At 35.7% G+C, this 17,095-nt stretch overlaps 2 protein-coding genes across 2 annotated transcripts; both read right to left on the bottom strand.

Annotated features, from left to right (window-relative positions):
- Window positions 1–1,012: 1,012 nt before the first annotated feature.
- Window positions 1,013–2,663, bottom strand: LOC140667224 (uncharacterized). The gene is made up of 3 exons (XM_072894966.1): window positions 2,488–2,663; window positions 1,691–1,961; window positions 1,013–1,327 (listed from the first exon to the last, which is right to left on the bottom strand). Exons 1-3 carry the CDS (start codon window positions 2,661–2,663, stop codon window positions 1,013–1,015), a joined length of 762 nt encoding a protein of 253 aa, XP_072751067.1.
- Window positions 2,664–9,695: 7,032 nt separating this feature from the next.
- On the bottom strand, window positions 9,696–15,524 carry LOC140667225 (uncharacterized). Its single transcript, XM_072894967.1, has 9 exons — window positions 15,315–15,524; window positions 12,192–12,657; window positions 12,039–12,143; window positions 11,598–11,798; window positions 10,756–11,364; window positions 10,574–10,665; window positions 10,265–10,453; window positions 9,932–10,066; window positions 9,696–9,812 (listed from the first exon to the last, which is right to left on the bottom strand). The coding sequence occupies exons 1-9, from the start codon at window positions 15,522–15,524 to the stop codon at window positions 9,696–9,698; spliced, it is 2,124 nt and encodes a 707-aa protein (XP_072751068.1).
- Window positions 15,525–17,095: the final 1,571 nt, after the last annotated feature.

Below are 17,095 nucleotides of genomic sequence, written 5' to 3' on the forward strand. Positions count from 1 at the left end.
TTGCCACATTCCAGCTCTTAATATTGTATACTAACGTACAGATTCTGGTTTACCTTTGTCTCTTCGCCGATATATTTTACGCATAATTAATGACATAAATTCATCTTTGAGTATACTATTATAGTAAATGTACTTGCGTTACTGACGTTTAATGATGATTTTGTAATATCAACTGATGAATCTGCGCTCACATCTGTTTTCTCCAATACATTTTCAGTTACATTTTCCGAGGACGTCGCAGGAGGAAAACGGTTGAATAATTTATCTCTTATGTTATACCTAATAAATAAATAAATAAATGAAAAGAATGGAACAATTGATATGAACAAATTTAATCAAAATCTTTTGAATTAACGATTAAATTTAAAAAAATTAATTAGAGATCGTTCAATTGACGATTGATATAAACTAGATTAATCGAAGAATAGTTTAATCAATGATTAATATGATCGAAGTCAATTCAAGGTTATTTAATTGACAATTGATATAAACAAAATTAATCGAAGATGATTCAATTAACAATTAATATAAACAAATTCGATTCAAAGTGTTTTAATTGACGATTAATATAAGTAACCTAACGTAATTAATTTTTCTAAATTTAATCATCAATTCAAAAAACTTTAATTAAATTTGTTCATATCAATTTGTAATTAAACACGATTATTCATTAAAAAATGTTGGATGTTGTCGAGTGAAGGATAGATATATGTATGTATATACTAAACAGAAGTTTATTAGCGTTATGAGTCGTTCTCCTTACATGATGTCAAAAATAGAAGAAGTGCGTCTCCTCCTCGATCTCCTCTCGCATGTGTAGCGCGCGCATGCGTCACACAGAATCATACGACATCTATCAATCACGTATCGATTTAACAGAAATATATCATATAATACTTGGGCGGTTTGTTAAAAAAAAACAGAATATTCTTACACTCTCCCCTTACAAACCGACATTATAATAATGAGTAACATATTCTTAATAATGAAACTGGACAATAATGACTGAATATTAAACTAAACGCATCTGTTCGCAGCACCACACAAGTTTTTCTTTGGGTGTACTTTTCGTAAGACAATCTGCAATCATATCTTTAGTATTGACATATGTCACTACAATGTTACCATTTTCAACTTCATCGCGTACAAAATGAAATTTTAGATTGACATGTCGCGTTTTATTTGAGGATTTCGCGTTTTTTATCCATTGTATAGTCGCTTGGTTATCGCAATAAATCTCTGTAGGTTTATCTAAATATTCTTCGCATTTAAGTTCGGTGAGCATATTCTGTAGCCCCATAATGTCTTTAACTATCTCAGAGACAGCCTAAAGTTCAACTTCGCATATAGAGTTATCTACTATTCGTTGTTTTTTACATTTCCATGACACTATAGAATTTCCGATAAAGATTACTCCCCCTGAAAATGATTTCCCATTCTCAGCGTTTCCCCAACTAGCATCAGAATATGCTTTTAACAGTCCAAGATCACGGTCATAATATAATCTCTTATTTTTAGTGTTATTTAAGTAACGCAAAATTCTTTTACACATTTTATAATGTACTTTTAGTGGACAATGGTTGTATTGTGATAAATATGATGTTACAAATGCTAGATCGGGTCGAGTTCTATTGGCTAAGTATAGTAGTTCTCCTATTATCTCTTGATGTTTGTCCAAATCAAAACTTACGTTATCTTCATTATCCAATCCCTTTTCTTCTCCCCTTTCAATTGGAGTATTGATAGGTTTACATCCTGACATCCCATACTTATACAATAGCTTTTCTATGTACTCTGTTTGACTTAAATATATACCTGTATTGTTACTTTCTACTTTCATTTCTAAGAATGTCCTGGATTGCGTGGTTTCTCTGATTTCAAATTCTTTACGCAACAAATTGAGAATTTTTTCACAGATTTGACTGTTGTTATCTAAAATAGTAAAATCGTCAACGTAGGAACTGAAAAAAACACAAAAAAACAGGCTTTATTGCAATTAGTAAAAACAGCTTTCAGATGCTAACTGCTTTAAATTATTTTTTATTAATACTTCTTTTAGTTTATAGAAACAGACTCTACCTGATTGAGGTAACCTGTATAAACTCTTCTTAAGATTACACACTTTCCCTTTACCAAATTTATCCTCGAATCCTGGAGGTAATTCTAAATAAAACTGTTTCTTTTAGTTCACCGTATAAATCTGCCGTTTTTACGTCGAAAAATCGCACATTTAAATTACACTTTGCTGCTATCGCTGTTAATGTTCTCCAGGCATCAATGTTTATCACGGGTGAATATGATTCGTCGTAGTCTTGATTCTTTAACTGTTGATATCCTGCTGCTACAAGTCTAGTTTTATACTTTATATTATCATTGTTATTTCCTTTCTTTGAAAAAATCCATTTGCTTTTAATAACCTTAGCATTTTTAGGACGTTCACATAAATGCCATATCTTATGTTTATCTAAAGACTCAAATTCATCTTACATTGCCTCTTTCCATTTCTCCCATTCTCTACTATCGCGGGCTTCATTAATATTATTAGGTAATGGAATGCTTTCTACTATTTGAGCACTTTCTTTATTTAGTCTAGCAGACCATCTAATACCTTCTTCTTTTAAACGATCTTCCCTTTCTTTTAATTCTTTTTCTTTTCGTTTCATACTTTCTACTGATGTAAGACTTTTAGGCCTTGCTACTTTACGAGTTTCATTATTTTGTGCCCTATTATCTACATTTTGGTCTTGATTATTATTCTACCTTGTATTTTTTCATTTTCTATTTCCGATTTGCTCTCGCTGTTAACTCCCTGTTCTTCCTGATCTACCTCGTCTTGTGATTTATTACCATTATTTAAATTATTATCATTAGATGTATCAATAAGATATTCAATATTCCAATCATAATATTCATCTTTCCCTTTCCCTTTAAAGTTATAACTACCCTTTCGATTTTCGATAAAAGTTACATTTCGTTCTTCAATAAAAGATTCACGTTCAATATCAAATAAACGATAAGAGTAGGTGTTAGAGGGGGTTTTAACCCAGGAGTTCGAGAGGGGAGCGGGGGCAGGGGGAAACCGCGGGCGCGGGGGGATGACATTACGCAGGTCCGCGACGCGGTTGGTAGGCGAGAGGTTTGCGGAGAGGAGGAGAGGTCCGCGACACAGCTGCAGGTCCGTGGCGCGGTTGGTAGGCGAGGGGTTTGCGGAGAAGGGGGAAGAGGTCCGCGACGCAGCCGGTGGACGAGGAGATAGCGGAGAGGAGAGAGAGGTCCGCGACACAGCCGGTAGGCAAGGGGTTTGTGGAGAGGGGAGAGAGGTCCGCGGCGCGGCCGGTAGACGAGGGGTTTGCGGAGAGGGAAGAAAGGTCCGCGGCGTAACCGATGGGTCCGCGAGTAGGGAGAGGGATAGAGAGAGACGGCGCGATAGACGTTCGCAACGCCATAGAGAGAAACGGCGCGATAGGCGTTCGCAACGCGTTAGACGGAGACGGCGCGATAAACGTGTGGTATAGAATAGGATAAGGAGAGCACTATATGCATTGTGCATAGGGTAGGACAAGGAGAGCATGATGTGATGGGAAAAGGTGAGCGTTAATATGCGTTTAGCATAGGACAAGGAGAGCGCACGTGGTGGGAAAAGGAGATTACAATAGAAAGATAGTGTGAGAAAGAAAGAAGGAGGATGAGGGGAAAGGATAGCGGAAGCGCGTTAAGACGGAAGCTAAAGGCGTACACGAGAAAATAAATTTTTTTTATATTAAATTTATTATATTAAATTATAATCTCAAAATTCAGTGTTTAACTTGGAAATTTATTATCTTATATTGCTTATCTTTCAAAAGAAATTTATTTTACATGCTTGGTTTTTTAAAAAAAAATACAAGCTAGCTAAACTTACGGGCCTAAAGAGTTAGTAAAATTATTATTATTATTATTATTATCATTATCATTAGCATTATCATTATCATTATCATTATCATTCTCATTATTATTATTATTAATTATATAATATGTGGTGCAATAAGGATAGGATTAATTGAAGAAGGCGCAAGCAATATACATGTTTAACATAATTTTTATTCAAAAATGTGTGTGTATGTATACATATAATGTGTGTGTGTGTGTTCTAAAATTAAAAATATAAAATTATAAATTTGGGACAAAAGGAGGCAATACGAGTCAGTTGCAGTTGATGAGGCGCAATTTTTTAATCTGTATTTATTCAAACAACAAAATTAAAATAAATTTAAATTGGTTTGACATAAGATGAGACGTACGTTTCAGCTTTCTTTTTAGGCCATCTTCAGCGCAAAATTAATCGAAATACAGTCAGTATAATAAATCTAAATACAATCATATAAAAGACAGATATAAGTATAGAACGGAAAGTTACAATAATAAGAACGCAATTCAGTCACTTACATAAATATTGTAACGTCGACACATTGTTGGAAAGAGAATATGGATTCAAAACGCAAAGTAGCAAACTCTCAACCAAAGTAATTGTCTTATCGTTTGTTAGTGGGGATAAGTTTGTAACTATTGTCTAAACATCACTGGTTGGTACGCTGATAAAGTTAAATAATAAAAATAAAAAATTTTTAATTGAGAAAAAAGCCAAAGTAGTTAGTCAATCGAATAAAATTGTTAATAATAATATTAATAAAGTTATGTAGTAAAAAATGAAAATTTAAATTAAGAAGAAACCAAAGGCAGTTAGTCAAACAAATAAAAATATAAAATATTTAATAATATAATATAAAATATAAAAATACGAAATATAAAATATAATATAATATGAAACAGAATATAATTTGTGCCTTCTATGTGAGACAATGCTGAGAATTCATATGCGGATAATCTGCAGAAAAAAACAAATCTTATTAGTATATACATTTCATTATTTTTAAAAGATACAATATTAACTTCAAATATCATTCACATTGTCAAAGTCGAAATTACAGACTTCATGTCGACTATATTCTTCGATATCAGGTGGCGACGACTGCGGTGATGGTAGTGACAACATATATTTGTTTAGATATGTATATTTATCCAAACATGTACAGTCAAGAGTCTTTCCACAAGTACACAAATATCCAAAACGTATAACAAACGTTCATGTTGATTATCTACAAACAATTTCTTAAATTTATCAGTCTCAATATTATGGTAAAAAGCCATCTAAAGTATAAATTCTAAACACTTATTGTTTATACCTGTTGGGATACATATATACACACACGGCAGATATGTACAAACGCGGATACATTCAGCTACCCAACCATAATTGAATTCTGTACACTAATAACGTCTACTGGTTCCACATCCGTATTCCCTTATTCGCTTTGTATATTTCACCCGTATGATATGCGGTATACTGATTTATCCAACAATCTTCTGAATTCACAAATCGAGTAATTCTGCGTTCATTGGAATAAAGTTCATCGTTAGGATACTGGAGAGGTGATTTATAATTATTACAAATTTCACGGAAAATTTTTCTTTGTAAATCGACCGGCCATTCTATATAATCGCAATACATAGTCACAGTCAACAGTTTCAGCTTGGCGGGTGAAATGTTGCACATTTACATTTTGCATGCCTACTTCCCGATCGTGAATAAATTTTGGTATCGATATTCGTGGAAAAGCCTTTGTTTCACTGTCATCGTCTCGAACAAGAGTGATTACATGTCTCCAGTCCTTCACATGTTTTTCGAGTTCTCTTATATTTTACTAGCTCTTTAGGCCCGTAAGTTTGGCTAGCTTGTATTTTTTTTTAGAAAACCATGTAAAATAAATTTCTTTTGAAAGACAAGAAATATAAGATAATAAATTTCCAAATTGAATACTGAATTTTAAGATTATAATTTAATATAATAAATTTAATATAAAAAAAATTTATTTTCTCGCGTACGCCTTTAGCCTCCGTCTTAACGCGCTTCCGTTATCCTTTCCCCTTATCCTCCTTCTTTCTCTCTCACACTATCTTTCTATTGTAATCTTCTCCTTTTCCCACCACGTGCGCTCTCCTTGTGCTACGCTATGCACAATGCATATAGCGCTCTCCTTATCCTATTCTATACCACACGTCTATCGCGCCGTTTCCGTCTACCGCGTTGCGAACGCCTATCGTGCCGTCTCTCTCTATCTCGTTGCGAACGTCTATCGCGCCGTCTCTCTCTATCTCGTTGCGAACGTCTATCGCGCCGTCTCCGTCTACCGCGTTGCGAACGCCTATCGCGCCGTCTCTCTCTATCCCTCTCCCTACTCGCGGACCCATTGGTTACGCCGCGGACCTTTCTTCCCTCTCCGCAAACCCCTCGTCTACCGGCCGCGCCGCGGACCTCTCTCCCCTCTCCATAAACCCCTTGCCTACCGGCTGTGTCGCGGACCTTTCTCTCCTCTCCGCTGTCCCCTCGTCCACCGGCTGCGTCGCGGATCTCTTCCCCCTTCTCCGCAAACCCCTCGCCTACCAACCGCGCCGCGGACCTGCAGCTGTGTCGCGGACCTCTCCCCCTCTCCGCAAACCCCTCGCCTACCAACCGCGTCGCGAACCTGCGTGACGTCATCCCTCGCGCCCGCGATTCCTCCTTGCCTCCGCACCCCCCTCGAGCTCATGAGTTAGAAACCCTCCTATATCACTACTCATATGACATAACTTTAAAACAATTCCTTTTATATAAATGAAAATACTAACCTTTTCATCCAGCCTTTCTTGAAAGAAACTCTACGTTGACAGAGAGACAAATGTTTCCAATTGTGCTGTTGACCCATTTTTTAGAGACAAATAACTAACACTATACATATAACTTCACTACACGAAACTACACTAAATGATATTAGAGCGTGCATTAGTGATGCCGAATCAGATGCGTAGCTCATTTTTTGTATGACGCACACACAAGCCCGAGTCGTGTATATGTGACGCCGCACACGTGCCGAACTCACATGTAAACGGCTCGCGCTTGTGTGTGCGTCATACGGGCCGTGAGCCAGTTCGGCATCACCGGTGTGCATATATGTATATTACTCTGTACGCATGAAACAGACAAGGATAGTACTATTGTCTTTCTTTGTCACAGAAAGAGATTATAGCTCTGACTATCGCGACACCAGTCAATCTGCTGGTGCACTAATCTGCTGCTTTTTTTTATCCATTTATCCTCGATTTCGTATGATATAATGCACGAAAGTGTATTAGACCGAAATTATTTTTACTAGACATCAAATTCATTTCTAAAAGTTTACATATATTCTTTCATGTATTTCCTTCCAGGAACTTATTTTGTACGTGCAAATTGCAAAACTTTTATATTAATAAATATAGTTACGACTTGACGCAAGTGGGAGTCATTTGACCACGTTGTTATTGACCACAGATACTTTTGATCACGTTGTATTTGACCATGTTGCTTTTGACCACGTCACATTTGACTACGTTACGATTGACCACGCGTTGCATTTGACCACGTTGCGATTGACCACGCGTCGCATGTTAAATTTGTTGACGATTACAAATTGGTAAATTTCTGATTAATGGCATTTTTTGTCGGATTATTGTAAATGCTCTAAAAATCGTGGCGAAAACCACCTTTATAACATTAAAATATAAAGTATTTCGTAAGCTATTCACTTGTTGATCATCCTATCCATATAATTTTTTATGCAGAATATTGTGAGGAATCAATTTATGTAAAAAAATATGATGGTTCCATTTAAAAAATTCAAAATGACATTAATTTGTTTATAAAAAAAAAATTTTATAAATTGTTTTATTGCATGTTATAGCTTGCGTAAAGCAGATTAAGTTTTTCACTGTATAAACTTTTTTTTAAACTGGCGGAAATGTCTCAAAAATCGTGGCGACCGTTACGTGAATCATCCTGTACTACATAGATATTTTTTGCTTATTTCTAAAAAATGTGACTTCGGAATACAACTTTATCATATATGGTTGAATTTGTCATTAAATAAGCTATAAGTTTTGCTATTAGACAAATTTAAAAATTTTCAAAAATTAAAAGGGAGGGGACGGATTTCGAAAAATATGACATTTTAGAAAAGTCTGATTGCACAATTTTAAAGTACATTAAAAACCATATAACTTTTATTCGAAACTTTTTTTTATATCTCTTATTGTTTTGACGGTATTCGCTCAGAAATATAAAAACCGATTTTTTTCAAGAGGGTGTTTCACTCTCTTAACGGCCGTAAAAGCACATAAAAAAATACGTCTTCTATTTTAACCTAGACTACAACATATTCAAAGCTCATTAAAATCGGAGGGGAACGCTTCCAATCCTTTCCTTGTAAGTAGCGAGACTGTGGTTATATTAAGGTATATTCCTCCACAGTCGTATGCGATAATAGCTTTTGCGCTGTACAGCAACATTGAAGTGGTTATGATGGCTGTTGTGTTTTGTGCTAAAGAAACACAGTATGATTTAGGATTAACAAAATTTATATATTTGAGACAGATTGCATAGACCCATTAGGTAATTCGTTAGTCCGTTGCAACAACTGCCTTGTTCCACTCTCGACTCTCACCTCTCTCTCTTCTTCGAACACACGCGTGCTCTCAGTCCTGCGCGCGTACTACAAATGCTATATTTTATATATATTCAACATTTCTTTTCCTCTTATTTGAAACTCATATATGTTAAACGATCTGGAAGGCGAATATTACGTTTAGGACGTTGTGACATCTCCGCTGGTTCACTGGAATTGGGGTCTGGTTCTAAATTTTGTTCTTCAACAATTTCTGATTCTGATGAATTTGACAATTCCTCTGGATTAATAATAATTTCGTCAGATTTAGCTTCTGATGACTGCTGGACAGATGCTGAAATTATGTGATCCACATGTCGCTTCATAATGCGATCATCTACTTTGATGATGTATGATACTGGACCGACAGATCTCAAAATGGTTCCAAGACTCCATTTAGGATCATTCTTTCCAAATGTTTGGATCCAGACTTTATCTCTAGGATTAAATTCACGAACAAAAATATTTTTATTGAACTGCTGTTGTTTTTCTTGATTCTTTTTAACCGTGCAATTTACATCAGGATGGAGCAGACCAGGTGACATTTTAATTGTTTTTTCATCATTAATTCAGATGGAGAAGCGCCTGTAGTTGCATGAGCTGTAATTCTATAATTGAACAAAAAGTTACACAATTCTAAATTATCTTTTTGTGCGCTTTTACTGGATTTTATGCCATTTTTGAACATTTGAACAAATCGCTCGGTTTCTTCATTACTTCGAGAATGATAAGCACTGGATTTCGTATGACGAATGCCGTTTCTTTTGCAAAATTCTTCAAATTCTTTTGATACAAATTGAAGACCATTATCCGACACTATTGTATCAGGAATCCCGTAACGTGCAATGCTTTCTCGAATGCACTGAATTACATGTGTTGATGTAGAGTCCTTTCCTAGTTTGTATACTTCCGGCTATTTACTGTAGGCATCAACCATTATTAACCACATATTATTAAGCAATGGACTTGCAAGATCAATGTATAGACGTTGCCATGCCCTTTCTGGATATCCAAGGATGTAAAGGTGCCGTCCTAGGATTATCACGACTGGTAGCACATGAGACACATGATTTAGTAAGTAAGTTGATGTCATTATCTATCCCTGGCCACCACACATGGCTTCTTGCTAGCGACTTCATCTTAACGACTCCAAGATGTGTCTTGTGCAGTTATTTTAAAACTCGTTTCCGTAGAGATTCTGATACGACGATTCGTATGCCCCACATAACAATTCCTTGTTCTATTGTTAACTCGTTTCTGTGACAGAAATAAGGTTTTAGTTTATCCGTTAATTGAGACTCTTTATTAGGCCAACCATTCCTAATAAATTGAATAACACTTGATAACGTGGGATTTCGACTGGTTTTTTGTATTACCAAATTTGAAGTTATTGGACGCTCTTCTGTAATGGACTTGACCTCCTCTTCCGTTTCAATGTCTACCAATTTGTCATCTTTAAAAGGTAAACGTGATAATGCATCTGCATTACCTTGATGGTGAGTATTGCAATACTCAATATTATATAGAAAATTAGACAAAAACATGGCCCAACGGTGTAATCTAGATGCAGCCAACGATGGTAACTCATGATTTGGACCAAATATTGCAAGTAATGGATTATGATCCGTAACCAGTATGAAACAATGCCCATATAGATATTAAATAAAGTGCTTTATTCCAAACACAATGCTTAAAGCTTCTTTTTCTACCTGGGAATAATTTCGTTCTGCAGACGACAATGTTTTAGAAGCAAAGGCGATAGGTCGTTCGTTTTCATCCTTATAACGATGAAATAAGACTACTCCAACGTCGACAGAAGATGCATCACATGCTATGCCAAATGGAATCGATTGTTGGTAGTGAGCTAATACTGGAGCGTTTGACACAGCTTTCTTAATCTTGTTAAAATTTCTCTTACATTGATCATTCCAGTTCCATTTAACTCTATTACGTGTTAATTGGTTGAGTGGTTCACAAAAATGTGATAAGTTGTTAATAAATTTACTGTAAAAATTTACCAAGTCTAAGAAGGACTTTACTTCACTTACATCTCTTGGTTCTCTCATGGACATGATTGACTCAACTTTACTAGGATCTGTACAGATACCTTCTGCATACAAAGTTTGTCTTAGAAATTTAATTGATGGTTGCATAAAAATGCATTTCTTCCTAGATAAACGGAAATTCTATTCTCTCATACGCTGAAGTATATTCTTAAGATTCTGTAAATGGTTTTGATCATTTTTCCCAGTAAATATTGTATCATCCACAAATGAGCCTAACATTAAAATTCCTTTCAGCATACGATCCATCAACTCCTGAAAAATTGCTGGGGATGATGCGATGCCTTGTGGTAATACATTATATGTATAAAGGTCTTGATGAATATTTATGACTAAATACTTCTTCCATGACTCTTCCATTTCCACCTGGTGAAATGCATCCGGGCCATCCAATTTAGTAAAAACTTGACTGCCTGAGACTTTCTCAAATAATTCTTCGACTCTTGCTAATGGATACTGTTTAATATGTAATTGGTTGTTTATTGTACGTTTAAAATCTCCAGTGATGCGAACAGATCCATTAGGTTTTGATACTACCACTATTGGTGAAGCCCATTCTGATGTCTCAACTTGACTGATAGCACCAGATTTTTCCATTTTATCAAGCTTTTCATCAACTTTATCACGCAACGCGAATGGAATGGGACGTGACTTGCAAAAACGAGGAACAGCATTTTCCTTAAGCATTATTTTAGCTTTAAAACCTTTTATAATTCCAACAGGTTGATCAAAAACATCACTGTATTCTTTTAATAATGTATTCAACGACAATTCATTGCTAATATGATTAACTTGAGAACATTGTTTTTTAATTGCCAATCTATTTGAATTTTCCTCAATAGATCACGACCAAAGAGACAAGATCCTTCAGAAACTTGAATTTGATGTTTAATTTTTTGTTCATTATACTCGATAGTACAAAGAAACATGCCTTTTGACTTGAATTTTTCTCCAGTATATGTTTTAAAGTATTTGTTACTTGGATAAAGTTTGGGACGTCCTAATTTTTCCCATATCTTAGACGTAATAAAACTGGTATCTGAAGCAGTGTCTAATTCCAAATCCGTTAGAACTCCATTCAGATGAATGTTAATCATGATAGGACTATCATGTGGAACTTGCTTAATGCATTTAATTTGATTTGTTTTATGTCGTCCTTCTCCTCCTTCACTTTTAGGTTCTGATAAACATCGACGTGCAAAATGTCCAGCTTTATTGCAGCAATGACAAATAACATCTTTATGTGGGCAATCTTTTCTCATATGCTTTTCTCCGCAACCAGAACATGGTGATATACTTTGTTTTATTTTGCTGTTATAATTTTTAGGCTGACGTGCTTCCTTAAATGACGATGGTTTAACTTTATTAATTTGATTAGTAACTGTAGTGAGGTTACTATTTTGCCTTATAAATTAAGTACTGCTATCAGCAGCTTCCTGACTTGTAGCAATCTTGACAGCATTGTCTAAGGTTAGGCTGTCATCTTCAAGGAATAAACATTTTTGTGCTGTCTCTAAACGTATACCTATAACAAGTTGATTTCTTAGTGATGTATTTAAACCTGTAAACTTACATGTTAATCCAATTTTACGTAGCTCAGAAAGATAAACATTTATTGACTCTCCTGGTTGTTGGATACGTTTATAAAATTTATATCTTTCTGCTATTGCCTTCGGTGCTGGCTTATAATGGTTAGTGAGCACACTTATAAGTTGCTGAAATGTTTTTTCTTTTAGCCTGGCAGGTGAGACAAGACTCTGAAGAAAACTGTAGGTAGACACGCTTATAGATGATAACAAGATTGTTATTGCTTTCTTTTTTGTTGTATTGTCTCCGGTGGCTTCATCAATACCATTTGCAATTAAGTAATTAGTAAGAACTCCTGCCCAGGAATCAAAATCATCGATATTTGGATTAAATTCCGTTATTTTTTCGACCGGCATCGTGACTGATAACCTTACTTTCTTTTTACAGACATTTTCTGCTCTCGTGGACTTAAACGTTGAAAAAATACTCGTCGCCAAATGTGGTGTTTTGTGCTAAAGAAACACAGGATGATTTAGGATTAACAAAACTTATATATTTGAGACAGATTACATAGACCCATAAAGAAATTCGTTAGTCCGTTGCAACAACTGCCTTGTTCCACTCTCTATCTCCTTCGAACACTCGCGCGCTCTCAGTCCTGCGCGCGTACTACGAATGCTATATTTTATATATATATAACAATGGCGACAATTGCTCGGATAACTTTAGCCTCCATCTCCATAACCGTGAGCTGGGATTCTTAATGAAGTGCAGCCAAATCAGAGGTTTATGGTCTGTTAGAATAATGAAATGGCGTCCGTATAAGTAATGCCTGAAATATGATACACAGTAAACGATTGCGAGGCACTCCTTCTCTATTATTGAGTAATTTTTTTCCGCACTGTTTAGAATTCTGGAAGTGTATGTTATTGGTAAATCTCTTCCAATTGGTTCTTGACTCAAAACTCCATCAATGGCATACCCACAAGCATCCGTTGTCAAAATAGAAGGTTTATTAAAGTCGGGATATTAAAGGATAGGTTCTTTACAAAGTTCATGTGTTAACTGCGTGAAAGAGTTTTCCTGCAAATGAGTCCATAAAAAGGATGCATCTTTTTTCAATAAGTCAGTCAATGATTTAGTAAATTTTGAAAAGTCTTTAATAAATCTACGGTAGTACCCGACTTAACCTAAGAATTGTTTAATATTCTTTTGGTTCTGTGGAATAGGAAAATTTTTTAACTGCAATTATTTTACTCGGATCTGGTTTAACTGTTGAACTAATGACATGACCCAGATATATAACTTCATGTCTCAGGAACTGGCATTTCTCAAGTTAAAGTTGTAAATTAGCTTCTCTTAACCATTGCATTAACTTCCCTATTTTTATTTTATGTTCTTCGAGCGACCTGGCATAAATGACTATATCATCTAAATATACAAACAGTTCATTTCCCTACCTAGTCAAAACATTATCCATAGTCTCTGAAATGTAGCCAGCGCATTTTTAAGGCCAAAGAGCATTCTTTGATACTCATAGTGCCCATACGGAATAGAGAAGGCCGTTTTTGCTCTATCGTTAGAATTCATAGGGATTTGATGGAAGCCCTGCGCTAGGTCGAAGATAGAAAAGTATTTAGCACTCCCCAATTGGTCTAATATCTCGACAATTGGGCAATGGATAAACATCCCCAATAGTTTTTTTATTTAATTTCCTAAATTATCATGCTCCATCTCTTTTCTTCTTCGCCAATCAATTTCTTCGGCACAATCCAAAGAGGTGCATTATATGGAAGAGTGAAAGGTCTAATGATGTCATTTTCTAAAAGTTTATTTACTTGTTTAGTAATTTCTTCTCTATGGACAGGCGGATATCTATATTGCTTGATATAGATAGGGATATTATCAATAATTGAAATAGAGTAGCTAGTAAGGTTATATGATTTTAACTTATCTCTTGGCAAAAAGAAACAGTCTTTGTTTTCTTTTAATATTGTTTCTACATTATCTTTTTCTTTCTCATTTAAATGACTAAGCTCTATTAAATTCTTTAATGTACTATAACGATCTTCGACCTTAGCGCTATCTGAGTCATTATAGTAACAAATAGCAATGGAACTAGTAAAATCAGTGAAATCAGTGGAATTAGGAAATTCAGTGGTAAAATCGGTGAAATCAGGGAAATTAGTATAATTAATTAGTGTGCGGTTTTGGCGCAGTGAGTTGAGCGTCTGCTCACTATGCCTAAGATCTCGGGTTCAAATCCGAACAGAACCATCGAATTTTTATTCGATGTTATTTGATCGCCACCTCTCGGAAAGTAATGGCAAAACCACCGAGAGTATCTTGCCGCAAAAAGAACTCCCTCTATCTAGGCTGTTCGGAACCGGCATTAAACAGTAGGTCCCTATGTCTGTAGATAAGACGCTCTCTGCGGTCATATACTAGAGGAAACGGAAAGGGTTTTTTGGAAGGAGATGTAGAGAAGGATAGAAGGGGTTGGTGTACCTGAAAAACACCCCGGCAATCCCGAGGGAAGTCCGGTATAAGTCCGTTATCCGTTATCTGTTAATATAATTAATTAAATCAGTAGAATCATAATCAATGAGATGCATGGGCTTCAGTATTATTTCGTGGTCACTCTCGGTGGCATTGTGTACTTTTAAATGCCCTTTGCCCTGTGAATTAGCCACGATGGCTTCACTTAAATATAATCCTTTGACAGGTTCCTGATATGGAATATATTCGTCCGTGCTCTCAGGATTTGTAACATTAAACAAGACCGGTACCACTGTTTGGGCCGGTATCTTTAATTTCTTACTTTATAAAATGGAATTATCATCTCTCTTATTTCTAAATACTCGGCGTTATAATCTAAAATAGCATTGTTCTCTTTTAAAAATTTCGAGCCAAAAATTCCATCACTAGGGAAGGATACATCATCCTCTGCTACATAGAATTTTGTTACTCGTCCTGCTATTATAAAAGTTACAGACCCTGACGTTTTGACAGGATTACTACTAATGCCTCTAATATTATCTTATCATTTAAATCTATAGGAATATCATTTAAAATATGTTACTTAACTATATTTATGGCAGAGCCATAATTAACAGTAGTCGATCATAAAAATACAATATCCTTTTAGATTCTCACAAGTGAATATTACCTTAGGCAAAGAAGTAGTGGATCCCGAATTTGCCACTACTACCATTGCATCTGGAATAGATTTGAAACCCTGATTATTTATTATTACAGTTATTTTCTTCAACCCTCGATTATTATTGACTATGTCTCCGCAGAGATTGGGTGCGCTGTAGCCTGAACCGTATCCCCGGCCGCGCTTCGGGCGGCTTTCGGAGTTTCCCAAGTTTTGCATGACGTTTCGAAAGGCTAGTTTTTTACAAGCAGATATATAAACTTTCATGTCCTGGCAATTTACAATATCTACGGTAAATATGTTGAATAGGGGACCCAGCCCCGATGACTTTGATCTTGACATATGTTGTCAAGGTCACTGTCCTGAGTAATATTCAAAAGGTTTTAGCCGTGGCTCGTTGGTCATTAAAAAGTTATTAACAAAAAAGTGGGAAATATTCATATAAGGTCAGTCCTGTCAGAAATTAATGATCTTGACATATATTGTCAAGGTCACTGTCCTGAGTAATGTTCAAAAGGTTTTAGCCGTCGCTCGTTGTTTGTTAGAAAGTTATAAACAAAAAATGTTTTATTTCGAAATGCCATAATTATTACATTTGTTGCTTTATCTTGATATATATTTTCAATATTTTCATAATCACACACGCACGCACGCACACACACACACACACACACACACACACACACACACACACACCCCGTCCATTTTGCTTCGCATGTACGTTGCAAGACAAAGCAAAGTTCACATGAGTTTGCAATTTCTCACGCGAAGCGTGGTGGACGGGGTGGATGCGGGAGGGGGGCGACGGCCCGTGTGTGTGTGTGTGTGTGTGTGTAATGGCAGAAGAAATCAAAACAGAAAGCAAAGGACAACACATATTGCCCTGTGCTTCGAATGCGTATACATGCGGACACATATATCCCCATATACATCTGAAATATATGAAATATTGAAACTGTGATATCGTGCAATGATAGTTAACAAATGCGTTTACTGTAAAGTTATTATACATTGTAAAATGTTACTTCACTTTCAAGAAAAACAAAAAAAAATTACATCACATTTTTCAAATTTTTTTGTCAATAATTTTTTAATAAACAACGAGCGACGGCTAAAACCTTTTGAATGTTACTCAGGACAGTGGCCTTAACAACATATGTCAAGGTCAAGGTCATCGGGGCTGGGTCCCCTATTCAGCATATTTACCATATCCTACATACATTGGGTGAATTTCGACTTGGTTGGCTCGGAATCAAAAGTTTAATCCATGGTTGTGGAACACTTGAATTTTTTAGAATTGATTTCGGTGGTTCGGGGTGTGATGACTCTACATTTCGTATGTCCGAGCGTAATAAAGGGGCAGTCTTTTAAAAAGATTGTCGTTCACGTAATTTTTCCGCTTTTAAATTCTTTGAAATTTTTACAGCCCACTCGATGGCTTCATCTAAATTTAATATTCGCCTGTGTTTCATGCGCGTTATTATGTTAGATGGCAATCCGCTAGTAAAAAGCCTCCAAGACCTCTTTGTCTATTTCGTTCGTAAAAGTATAGCTTAAATGCTTACCCTGGCGTCTGTGTCCATCTAACATAGTGAGTTTTAGATCTTTGATTCTTCCGGCGTATTTTAAAATTGTTTCATTTGACAATTTGTAGATATTAGCAAGTTCGCCTCTATGCTGTGCAATTGATTTATTCAGTGCAAAAATAGCTTTTGGTCTATCCAAAAGATCGAGTATATATATTTCCTTCAACTACTTGATGTGCGTTCCTCTCTAATTTGTTAATGATG

The sequence above is a fragment of the Anoplolepis gracilipes genome, chromosome 6 (assembly GCF_047496725.1).
Source record: "Anoplolepis gracilipes chromosome 6, ASM4749672v1, whole genome shotgun sequence".
Taxonomy (NCBI): Eukaryota; Metazoa; Arthropoda; class Insecta; order Hymenoptera; family Formicidae; genus Anoplolepis; species Anoplolepis gracilipes.

What these genes read in the sequence shown, in the direction of transcription:
- LOC140667225 (XM_072894967.1), bottom strand. Translation starts at nt 15,524, where the DNA reads ATGCAAAACTTGGGAAACTCCGAAAGCCGCCCGAAGCGCGGCCGGGGA. An exon ending in ACGTCCCAAACTTTATCCAA is followed by an intron (nt 11,365 to 11,597) that starts GTAACAAATACT and finishes CATTATTAAAAG; the next exon opens with AATACAGTGATGTTTTTGAT. An exon ending in GTCCAATAACTTCAAATTTG is followed by an intron (nt 9,813 to 9,931) that starts GTAATACAAAAA and finishes TTTCTGTCACAG; the next exon opens with AAACGAGTTAACAATAGAAC.
- LOC140667224 (XM_072894966.1), bottom strand. Translation starts at nt 2,663, where the DNA reads ATGAAACGAAAAGAAAAAGAATTAAAAGAAAGGGAAGATCGTTTAAAA. An exon ending in GAGAAATGGAAAGAGGCAAT is followed by an intron (nt 1,962 to 2,487) that starts GTAAGATGAATT and finishes TGTTTTTTTCAG; the next exon opens with TTCCTACGTTGACGATTTTA. An exon ending in GATTGGATAATGAAGATAAC is followed by an intron (nt 1,328 to 1,690) that starts GTAAGTTTTGAT and finishes GTTGAACTTTAG; the next exon opens with GCTGTCTCTGAGATAGTTAA.